Raw genomic sequence first — 12,603 nt, 5'->3', positions numbered from 1 at the left:
ACAGAATTATTCTTCCACACACACACACACACACACACACATTATTACCAGAGGAAATAAGCATTCATATTTTAATATTTTTTATTAGTAGTAGTGAAATGGTTTTGGTGATTTAGGCCCTAATTAATGAATTTCAATGAATCCCACAGTGGATGGAAGTATATGGGCAATTTAACTTTGTGTTCTGATTGCCCAGAAGTGCTGAAATCATTGAGGGTTGTGTATGTTTGTGTTTGTGTTCTGAAATCATTTAGGGTTGTGTATGTTTGTGTTTGTGTTCTGAAATCATCTAGGGTTGTGTATGTTTGTGTTTGTTTTCTTTGGCATATACTTTTGCCCATTAGTTAAAAATAATAATTTCAAATAAAGCCGAAAAGCCTACATTATTATTATTATTAATAATAATAATAATAATAATAATAAAAATAAATAGTAACAACAGCAATGTCAATAGTAATAGCAATATCAAATATCAACAGCAATAACAAGATATCATATTTACAAAAACCCCATAAACAAACAAACCATAATTCTGTAAGATAATTAATTCATTCAGTGCAAGGTGAACAGGTGAGTCTTTAAACATTTCTTGAAAGTCCCAAAACTGTCACAAGAACATGGAACATTAGGTAACTCATTCCACCAACGAGGAACCACTGAGGAAAAGAGTCTTGATGGCAAGTATGGTGTGGTGGCAGAAGCAGTGTTTGTATGGTATATTTATTAATGTTTAGATATTACACCATACTATCCTTTCATTTGTAATTTGCGGCAGGGTAATTTACCATTTTTGTGCTTCCAATCGGTTGTATTTTTAATTTCGGTCACCCTTTGGTGCTGCAGCAGCGGGCGCAGACAACGGGCTGTTGGTGTTTGTGACGGAGTGAGATGCATCAAAACGCGAAGGGGCAGTCCCCTCAACCCGAACGACCACGGAGCATTTGTGTTTTTGTTTCGCACTTGAACTGCTTCACTAGACCCCCATCACCCCTCTATAGACACACACACACACACACACACACACACAAGCAGACGAACACATGCACTGTTTGATATTCATGCATTTACACACACACACACACACACACACACACACACACACACACACACACACACACACACATTTTCCCCCAGTCGAGTCTCTGTCGCGTCAGATCGACCGGGGGGGTTGGATAAGCGACCCCTGCCCCCTAACCTTTGACCTGTGGCTGGCGTTTGCAGGGGACATGAAGCAGCTGCTGGTGTGGATCCAGAGGAACATGCTAAAGGAGCGACCCGAGCTCTTTGTGCAGGGGGACACTGTGTAAGTACACACACACACACACACACACACACACACACACACACACACACAGGTAAACAGGGGAACATGCTAAAAAACGACCCGAGCTCTTTGTGCAGGGACACACACACACATACAACAACTAAAACACATTTACGCGTGCAGACACACTCCCATGCATAAACACATATACGAACACACACACACAAGTTCATAAGATAAGGAGCAAGTTCATGTGTTCAACCACGTCTGTGGATGCCACGCACACACACACACACACACACACACACACACACACATAAATGCACAGGCGCATAATAAACAGGTGTACATAATAAACACATATACACATGTGCTCACATACACACAAGTGCGTATTATGAACACATATAGACACGCATATACACACACACACACATACACACACACATACATTCAAACATGCATACATACATACATATAGACATATGTACACAAACACACATACAATACATGCATGCATACATACACACACACACACACACACATTCACGTACAAACATATCCTTGCATACACAATACATAGATAGATATGATGCAGAGATACACAAATAGTAGATCTTATATATCTATAGATATACATTCACATGGAAGAGAATGGGAAACACAAACTAATACTCTGGCCTTTTGCAGTCACACTCAAATATTAACGAAAACTTGATATGATTTATATTTTTAGATATAAAACAAATTATTTGTTTTTTAATGCATACAGAACCTGGTGAGAATTTATACATTTGTTAACACAGAAAGCTTCTTCTTAGTATTTCTCAAAAACACAAACACACTCACAAACAAATAACCCCACTCTTGATATTTATTTATTTATTGTTTGTTGTTTTGGTGTGTCCGCACAGTGCTAGTTTCCGGGTATGGGGTAATGCATTTTCATTGGAGGGGGTAATGGTGTTAAAGCCGACCTCTGTCTGCTACCAGACTAATTTAATGGAGAATTTATAGGGGATCGTTGGCTAAGGGGGGGGAGTATGAAGCAGTGTGGGGTTTATAGGTCGTCAGGATGGGGACTGTTACCTGGACTCTTTTTTTTTTCCCCCCTGCATTTTCCCTACCCGCAACGCATGTATGTGTTTGTGCGTGCGTGCGCGTGTGTCTGCGTGTGTGTGTGTGTGTGTGCGTGTGTCTGTTATATGTATAGTATGTCTGGTTATTGTTGCAGGTAATGGTCCACACATGCAGACACACACTGATGTGATTCGTAATATAATCACAGGTATATTAGCAGAGCGAACTCCCAATCCTGTCGGACGGACCATCGCTCTGTCAGTGTATTTTCCACAGGAGCCGTAGGGAGCATATAGCACACGCGCAGACACACACACACACACGCCCCCTTCATGCATTTAATGCACCCCCTGACGTCACAATACAGCTACTACTGTCATGGCTTCTCTTAGTCCAAAGCAAAAACAAGACGTGTGTCTGTGTGTGTGTGTGTGTGTGTGTGTGTGTGTGTGAGAGTGTGAGAAATAACTCTCTCACACACACACACAATCGCAGGTCTCACGTGTGGGTCTTTTGCGTGTGGAGCATCCTCAGCATATGTTGGGAAACCAATTTGGTAGACCGTGCATATTCAGATATAGAGATATTTCTGGATAGTGAGATTTGAAATAGATTTTTTTTTTTGATTTGTTTATTAAATTCATTTTGATGAAAAAAAAATGTAACATGCATCCCGCATGTGTGTGTGTGCGTTTGTGTGCTGCGTGAGTGTGTGTGTGTGTGTGTGTGCGTGTGTGTGTGTGCCTTACCATGCCCAGGGGTGGGAGTGAAGGGTTTGTAGCTGTAATAATGTTGCGACTTTCACACGACTGATGGATTTCATCTACATTCATGGATGTATATTGCACTTTACAATAAACCAGGTTTCTGTTACCCTACGAGTTCATGATGGCGGCCTGATGTCAACTTTTCCTGCAGCAGTGTGGGGCTGCTGATGTTGTCAGCGTGTGCTAAAGGCTCATTCTCTCTTTGAATACAGGAGGCCAGGGATACTGGTGCTAATCAACGATGCAGACTGGGAGCTGATGGTGAGTGTGTGTGTGTGTGTGTGTGTGTGTGTGTGTTATTGTGCATTTATTTATCTATGTGAATGTGAGTGTATGTGAATATTGTGTACATTGTCGTGTGTGTGTGTGTGTGTGTGTGTGTGTGTGTTTGTTTGTTATGGTACATGTGTGTATTGTCTTAGGTGCATATGTGTATTATAGACATATTATTTGTGTGCTTGAAAATGTGCATATATGTATATGCTTATGTGTATATAGCTCTTTATGTGTGGAAGAATGTTTATGTTTGTGTGTGTGTGCGTGTGTTTATATGACGGTGTGAGTGCACATGCACACGATATCTATTTGTGTTTGTTTTCTGTTTTCATGAATGCTGTAGTCACTGTGGTGATATCAGCGATCATGTCATGTTCTGTGTGTGTGTGTGTGTGTGTGTGTGTGTCCACTGGTCATCCCGATCTTATCTCATTAGAGTGTATGTTTGGACACAGCAGTATAATTTTCAACAACACAATCAATGCAGAGAAAGTCAAAGTGGCAGCAGTCTGTCAGTGCTGGTTAAAGGCACAAATCATGTGTTAACATGAAGTTATGACATCATCTACATCAGCAGCGGTGGTTGAGTCTTAGGCTTAATACATACAGCTGTGTGTGTGTGTGTGTGTGTGTGTGTGTGTGTGTGTGTGTGTGTGTGTGTGTGTGTGTGTGTGTGTGTTTGTGCATGTGTACACGTATGACATACTTACGTGTGTGTGTGTGTGTGTTTTAACCTGCCTCTTTAGGGTGAGCTGGAGTACCAGCTTCAGGACCAAGATAATGTGGTCTTCATCTCTACTCTGCATGGGGGATAACCCCCAATATAAAAACAGACTGTGGACACTAACAGAGGATCCCCAACCCCCACCACCGGCCAGCTACATCTCCCCTCTCTGCCTTACGTAGCTCATCAAGGCCGAGACACAACGCCCCCCATGGATGCCCAGTGCTGATTCAGTGATCCACCAATGCTACACTGAAAGGTTCTGATGGGTTTCTCACCCTGACTTGTGACCTTCAACGTGAGGGGTGTGGGGTGTATGTTCATTGTGTGTGTGTGTGTGTGTGTGTGTGTGTGTGTGTGTGTGTGTGAATGAGAGAGAGAGAGAGACCCTTTGGAGACACAGATGCTTGACCAGCGTCCTATCAGGCCTGGACACCTGAGTCCAGAGTGTTTTGATCTGATTGTGTGTGTGTGTGTGTGTGTGTGTGTGAGAGAGAGTGTATGGACAGAGGTCGGTCTGTCTAGACAGTGTGCAGATGGACCTTTGAGAGGCATACAGAGGTCAACCTTTAAGACCATGGTCTGTGCGTGCTCATTTTTGTTCATTATGCTAAATCTAATTTTATACTGTTGTAGCCTATATATCATTAATCAAACGAAACTGTCTGCTTCAATATTTTAAGTTCTAAAAATAGGATGACATGGGCTTGTGTTTAAATTAAATGTTCCTTTTTGGCAAGAATTTCAATGCATATTGTACCTTTTCATATTTAAAAAAAATCAATACAAGTGAAAAGAAAATTTAGATGGAGATTTGTTTTAAAATAAAATATAGACTGGTAGATTATGGTTCACTTTTTAATGGGTTCACACCGATAGACTTTAAAGAAATTAAATTAAATAAATCCTCTTAATTTTATCCTTCAAAATATGTACAAACATAGATATTTTACTTGTAGCCTATTTACCATTAGGCCTACAGTAGGCTAACCTTAGTAGGCCTATAGCTTACTAAGAGAAAGATGTGGAGTTGAGTACGGAGAGTCGTGTTGCCCATCTCTCTCACTATACATTCATCGGAGCAACCTTTAGGATCGCGGTGGGAGGTCGCAGTTCCGCTTCAGGCGCTGCCTTCAGATGAGGAGAGAAGACTCGGTAAAGGATGCGATTTGTAACGGAAAACCGACTGATAATGGATACAATACTGCTCATGCTAATGGCGTAGTATTATCAGCGTCACTAGGAAGTAGTAGGCCTAAGCCTAGCTTACTGTGTAGCCTATGTGTATTTGTCCAGGAAAAGTATGCTATATAGGCCTCCTTTGAGCGGTAAAATGGAGACTAAAAATACAAATGCAAAACACTGCGTGCGTGACCTATCCAAAAGCTGTGCGAATGGTGAAGGCCGTCTTAGGATAGGTCTAGGCCTACAACATTTTGAAAGTGAAATTAACCCTGCACGACTAGGTAGGCCTTACATACTTCTATTATTTCATAATAAATTGGTTAACTTAAAATGTTAATTTTCAAACTTTTATATTCAAACATGGTTCAATATGCTGCTTTTCAGTGCATAGGCCTAATCGCACTTTTTTATATAAAGCATCAGTCTGGCTATATTGGTCCTTTCATATTTGCTGTTTGTTTATTTTTTGTTTCAAATGGTGACTCATTGAATTGTTTCGGATATCCGCCTTACTTCCTGTATACAGCCTATCAAGCAAATATTTGTGCGCAAACGATTTTAAGGGAATATACGCTTTAGACGTTGTTTATCTAAAGCATGATCTTCATCTAAATTGAAAATACATGAATAAAGTTGCCTATGACACATTCGGGAATTACCAGTCACTTTTATTTAGCCTTATGATTTCTCATATAGCCCTACGACTCCCTATGGCCGCAATTAGCCTTTTCGGTCCTACGTACCTACTATACCGGTCGCGTACAGCAAGCCTTACGTTTTCCAGTGCAAACAAGAGGCATCCTTACGTGTAGTCTACAGAAGGCATGTAGGGCTATCAGCTATGCAATTGTGACAGGAGCGAATAAAAATATCTCTAGGCTATGATGTCCAAGGCTGCGACAACCAATGGGGCCTATAGCAGCACCTGCGCCCCCAAACTCCACCCCGCACCCCAAATCATTATTGACTCAATCATATAATAGTGCCGTTTACTATGCTCAATGAATGTGAATATAAGTGTCTCTCTTAATTCACAGTTCTATGCCTGGTATTAGGACTACTACCCATTAAGTGCACTTGACACAAGTCTGGCACAAAAGCCCTATAGGCCTATGTATTTAGAGTGCCGCGCTTTCCTGCCAGGTAGCTATATCTTTTTTGTTCTAAAAAACACTCTTGATTAAACACTATAAGCACGCTACAATATTGAATTTTTGGACTATAAAAAGAGTCGTGGCAATAATTTCTGTTTAAACTATAGTTAAAAAAAAAAAGAATTCCTCTCCATCATTGGAGTCTTAGCCTAATTTAGTTACGGGCACCAGTGGTAGTGTAGTTTTTGCTGACGCCATCAGCTATTTTGCAAGCTATTTGTGTATGTCAAAATGTACTTTTTTTGTTTTGTTCTTGTGCATATCACTCTGTAAATCAAGATTAGTTTATATGTAAATTAGTTTATATGTAATTTAGGCTATCTTAAACACCCCTAAGCAAAGTGTATCTTCTGTTCACACCATAGCCTACAATCCTGTGTCACCCAGGTATAGGCTACTGATGCTGTTGCTAGCTTAGCAGCTTCGTGTTCTCTACTCGTACAAGATCCGCCAGAGAAAAAAAACATTATTAAAATGATCATCATCCTATTGAGGTAGTTTTAGGCTGCGTAAGCCTGCTAATGGGGAGGTGACCGCTCTGTACAACCTTGAGTCAAAATAAGCAAGTAGGCTAACCTATAGTCATCGAAGGGATACGACATAAGGCAAATGCCATTATAAGGTAGGCCTATTTTATTATTATGCCTCGTCTATATTTTTATTAATCTTATCCAACCACTGTTTTGTTAAAATCACCATCATGGCAAGGTGTTGCTGTAGATCAGGTGATGTAGGCCTTCGCGAATAATCAAAACAAATAGGCTACACTTTTTGAAAACCTGGATCTAAAGAACTAATGAAACCGCACACACAGCACGTAGCCTATCTCACAGTCAATCTGGTGCTACTCTGACTCTTTTTTTGATCTCTTAACCAAAAAGTGCAGTGCAGACTGTGGCTATTACGACTAATTGGCTGCTATATTGATTCAATTCTGACTTTGCATTAGGTAATCTTGATGCAATGTTGATTTGGTAGTCTGTGCCGTAGCCTATATCTTCAGCACATTAGGCTACAGGATATTTTTATAAATAGCCTACGAATCACCCGCTAAATTCAGGGGGGAAAGAAAGTTGAAGAATTATGGATTAAGAAATAATAATCAGCATCTTAATAAAAATATGATGTAGCATATAGGCCCGAATACTAATTCCAGAGGACTGTACAGGACAAATTACTTAACGCATTGTCTCCCCTGACGCACGTGATTCAGGTGTGTGATTCAGGCCTAATTATCAGGCCCTGGTGTTTTGGTTTCTAACGTCATCACACCATCCACGGGACAGCCTGCTGCCCCCTCTCTGTCTCTCCCTCTCCAAATACTGTCATACCTCTCTTCGCGAGTCCTGGGCCTAGCCTGAACCACGTCACTGGGCCGCATTTGTAGTGTAATTAGCAGTTTATTGATTTGAACAAGTGGTGCTTATGGTTCCCAATCCAATCCATCGACTCTCTAGAATATAAAATTAGGCTCTTTTCTTCCATTTCTTAATTTCTTCCTTCTTAAATCTCTTCATTAGGATCTCAGAAAGTAACTGCTGGGTCGAGAGCCTCATAAAAAAATATATAATACATTAGATATTATAAAGACAATTATTATGTAGGCCTATACAGTTGAGGGGAAAAAACAAAGCCGAAAAAATGTCACCATGTACAAATAAAAATGTTTCCCAAGCTGTCAAGAAATTATTCAATATGCATATAATAAACTAAACCCAAACACAGGCCTTCTGGAAATGTACGCATCGTTCAACAAGCTCTACCTGTTTGAAAACACAACTTGTAGCAATTCACAACTCTCATATTTCCGCTGGCATGACCTGCATACAAATATACACAATTTAAAAATACACTGGCGGAACATGGCACACTCCACAACAGTTTTTGCTTGTAGGCTACTCGCTTTTGTTTGTCGCCCCCCCTCCCATCTTTTTCATTCACGGCCTCCCCAAGTCTCTTCCCCGTTAACAGCTATCGTCATGTGTATTACTATTTAAATAACTATTGAGCAACTTGTAGTCCGCGTTCAATATATCAATGGCCTAAACCAAATCTCACCATTGAGAAAGAGACCAGATGCAATATACATGTTCTAATATCGTGATTACACTTTGGGAACATCAGTGTAAATAAAACAGAGGTTCAATTTCCAAAATGTTATTTTATTTTTTCCCTTTCTCTGATAAGGCTTGCTATCAAACCACTGTTACTCCAACTGCACAATTCCTGGAACAGGCTGTTGGCCTTGCCTGAAAACAGAAGTATTGTGAAAAAAATATCCATGCTCCTATAAACTTAATTGTGTCGTCTTACAAACGTAGGGTATGGCCAGCTTGAAAAGAAAGAGGGCTTATATTTCGTTCAAAGGCAGATGAAGAGGAGTCACCAGCAACAGATGTCCAGGCACAATTCTTGGGTTAAATTTACATTTCACAAGAATTGCGTTTGGACAATCAGGTCCTGGAGCTCTTAGATGATCTTTTTACACAGTCATTAAACCACGCTGAGAGAACATAAAGCATAGAGGGCTTTAACCGCTTCAAAGAAAATAACATCACATGCATGGGTCTATAATTTAGTATAATTTCTTATCTATGCCAGTCTAACCCCTTCTCACTGAACCACGAACCGATGCAAGCTGATTAATTCTAAATTACAATATTAATATGGTGGGAGAGCCATACAATCATACTATTATTAAAACTATACTTTCAAAAGTCAATAATTCCTAGTTTAAACCTGTTCTGAGCTATAACAAAATTATTTTCGATTGCTGTTAAAAAGTAAATAAAAAATAGTTGTGGTAGCTGTTCTTGTGTTGTTGAGCCACGTAGTATACCAAGTAAATATTTAACCTTATTTACTTATAAAATAACATACCCTGATTCCTTTCAGCATGTAGGCCTATCTAGATGAAAGCCATACCCAGCATGCTTAAACTGGATCTGTACACTCTGCAAACCGTACTGATACACACAAGTCTGTTGGTGCGATTATAAGCAATATATTCTAATCTATTTCAATAAAACATTAATCGAAACATATAGAAGAAAGCAAAGTTAAAGGCACTTTTTGTCATTCCGTGGCGCCAAACAGCATCTCCTCGTAATCTTCGAATAATTCGTTCTCTTTCGGCACTTATACAGGAAATCTGAAGACTGAAAGGGAAAATCGAACTAGTTTTGAAGACCGTCTTAAAAGTCCAAGTTGTGGCTTCAAGCCTACGCTTCGCCATGGCTGCACCTGTAAGGCGCACATTCGTGTAGTTTCCACATCGCGTCACCAGAAGAGCTGCAAAAGGGTCTAATCATCTGGCGTTTGCAAAGACGTTAAACATTTCTGAAAAAAATCTCTACAAGCCCTCAGACGACAACAACAAAACGCAAACGGTTTAGAGTTTAAGGTGAGGTTAAAAGGCAAAGATGTGTTCCAGAAATGTTAGTATGAATCAGTGATGAAAAAGAACGCTGTCCGGCGCGCTCCCCGTCTATTCCCACGACGAGCGCTGTATCCTCTCTTTAGTACACGCAGAGAAAATGGTAAAATGCGAGAAGAGAAGGGATGCTTTGGGTAGGTCGAAGAGCTTGCAGACCCTGGCGTTGACTTGCTGGGACGGTTCTTATGGAATGGCACTTGCTAACTCGCTGCTCTGAAGCCTTTTCTTGAGCGCTCGTAACAATACCGGTGTTGCCACGACGGAAGGCGAGAGGGAGTGGAGATGATCTTCGCTTGGTACTGAATTTGAATAACACCACAGGGTGATAAATGTCCATTGTGCTGGAGAAGTAATGAATCTCCACTGTCTTCTATAGCACACAAGCCAGCAGCTGCGAGAGAGGGACCAGCAGCCTCTTAAAGATACAACAGCCCCATTTTCTCCCTAAAAGAGATTACAATCCATACACTGTTTATTCAGCGCCAAAACGTACTGTCAACACTGCATGACGTTTGTTTTCTGGACTGCCTTTTTTGTGTGTGCAAGTGCAATGCCGTAACAAGGCACTTGCATATAATGCATTCGCTCTTAATTTCTGCAGTAAAATGCATTTATACGTATAGTATTGGCTTCATTATGTAGGCTACACACCACAATATAGACAGTTATTTTTTTTGGTGGGTTAAATTATCATTGTCATTAATGCTTAGAAAACCAATTTTGCCAATTAGACCGTATAGGCTTATGTTTTATTGGTCTCTTAAATTTGTTTATTTTTCTAAATTGAAAACGATTTGGTTTGGAATCTCTTCATTTTATTTTTTTTCCCTTTCACTGAAAAGAAAGAAAGGAAATAGGCTTTTTCAGATATCTGACGGACTATATTTTGTCACTCTTGTTGTTATGTAAAGTTAAGATTGAGCTTGTTTTTTTATTATTATTTTTGTAAGAGAAAACATGGGAGTGTGCTATCAAAGTTGTGATAATGCTAATGTTGTGCAAGTGGCAGGTGGAATAGGACATTATTTAATTTAATTATTCCATCACAAATGAGTAAATCTATTTCCTATTTATTTTAATCGTTTAACATAAATGACATAGGCCTACAGTATACCATAATACACATATGCATGGACATATAACATATGAATAAAAAGGTGAAAAGTTGCCATTTAATGTTGTTATGCTATTTAATGTTTATGACTTTCTATGATCACACAATAGTTCTATTTTCTTCTCCCATTTTTGACTTTAGTGCATTAGACTTCATTGTCCAACTGACATTGTTGACCACCAACTACAGTAAAGCTTCAGGACATAATGTTACCCATATCTGCCTTACTATTGGCACACTGACAGGTGTTTCTGACGCAATGTTAAGCGTTTTGTATAATAAAGTGGTTTCCTAGATTTTTGCAGCGAAATGAATTGATCAGCTAAATGAGTGTTCAGTGTGTAGAGTCAATTCTGATAGTCTCTAGCGCTAATCGTCTTTAAATTGTTCCTTCCACGGCATGTCTTTTATGCTCATGCACGCGCGTGGAAGGATCCCAGCGCCGTCCTCTTCTAATAAATCATCCGCTAGAGCCCGCCCTCAGGTCCGGAATCCTCCTCCTTAAAGCGAAACCGTTTCAATCCTTTCATCCCTCCTTCTGAAGGAGTCGAGTTAACACCCCCTTCCGCGGGTGTGCTCCACGAGCGCAATTCATTGCTCATTTGGACCCCGAACGAGACTCGCTCGCCTTTTTCACGATTTCTTTTCAGGAATGTTTCAGAGCAAGAATTCTGTTGGAATCATGGCGGACATGAACACGAGCCTGCACTCATCTTAATGGCACCTTTGAGATTGAGGGTGTGTGTTTAATTGTAGTGCCCCAGGCTTCATTTTTGAGGTCTCATTTTTAGTCTAATAAGTAGTTAAAAAAAACGAAATAAAAAAAATATGAACTGCTGCTTCAGACCACAAGTGACTAATCAACCTCACATATTCTATAGAATAGGCTGAGCAACACACATTTGGGGTTTTATGTCTCATATTAATATATAGTTCAAATGTCTCAAATAGTTTTGAAACCCACATGCCAGTGGTAGTACCAACTGGAGGTATTGATGAAGCAGTGAATCTGCTTCCTGGCAGGCAGCAAGGGCGACCAGTTAGCTCGCTATGGCAAGGTCTGCGGGGGCGGGGCTTATCCGAGCTTGAACAGGTTGTTGCCTGTCTGGCACACCGGCCGGCGGCTGAAGCAGTGGGAGTCGTCCCCTTGCCATGGCACTGCGCTCGACCCATTCACAGATAAATGTTTAACCCAGTTCATGAAAGGAACAGTGGGGGAGAGGAGCCTGAGTCTGTGGGGTGGGCTATGAAACTGCCTTGCCAGGGGGGGCAGAAGGGGGATCCGCGCGGGTAAACAATGAGGCCCAAGGAGAATCCTTAAATAAGCTCGCCCCAATGAAGGCATCTCAAGCCCCCAGCGTGAGTCTGGGTTAAGATAGCCAGCCAGCCAGGCTACGCTGTGCTGTGCCACTACTAGTACCAAGCTGGTGCCACCGAGGGGCATGTTTTTATTCCAGTTTAAGCAGCTCTTCAGGAAACGGAAAAGGGAGGGCACTGTGTGTGTGTGTGTGTGTGTGTGTGTGTGTGTGTGCGTGTGTGTGGAGGGAGGGGTGAGCTAATTGAGTTGGATGAAATGAAAAGCTACCCACTCTTGCCCATGGTT

At 40.8% G+C, this 12,603-nt stretch overlaps 1 protein-coding gene across 1 annotated transcript in view; it reads left to right on the top strand.

The window, feature by feature from the left end:
- The window catches only part of urm1 (ubiquitin related modifier 1), a 14,989-nt gene extending 10,136 nt beyond the window's left edge, over nucleotides 1–4,853 (top strand). Inside the window, exons 3-5 of the mRNA XM_048259267.1 lie at nucleotides 1,222–1,303; nucleotides 3,324–3,372; nucleotides 4,134–4,853. Coding sequence (XP_048115224.1) covers nucleotides 1,222–1,303; nucleotides 3,324–3,372; nucleotides 4,134–4,202 — 200 coding nt within the window. The 3' untranslated portion in view covers nucleotides 4,203–4,853. The remainder of the gene's footprint in view (nucleotides 1–1,221; nucleotides 1,304–3,323; nucleotides 3,373–4,133) is intronic.
- The last annotated feature ends 7,750 nt before the right edge of the window (nucleotides 4,854–12,603 follow it).

Source organism: Alosa alosa, chromosome 12 (genome assembly GCF_017589495.1).
Source record: "Alosa alosa isolate M-15738 ecotype Scorff River chromosome 12, AALO_Geno_1.1, whole genome shotgun sequence".
Lineage (NCBI taxonomy): Eukaryota > Metazoa > Chordata > Actinopteri > Clupeiformes > Clupeidae > Alosa > Alosa alosa.
The sequence above is the reverse complement of the archived record's forward strand: the minus strand, read 5'-3'. Positions and strand labels throughout refer to the sequence as shown.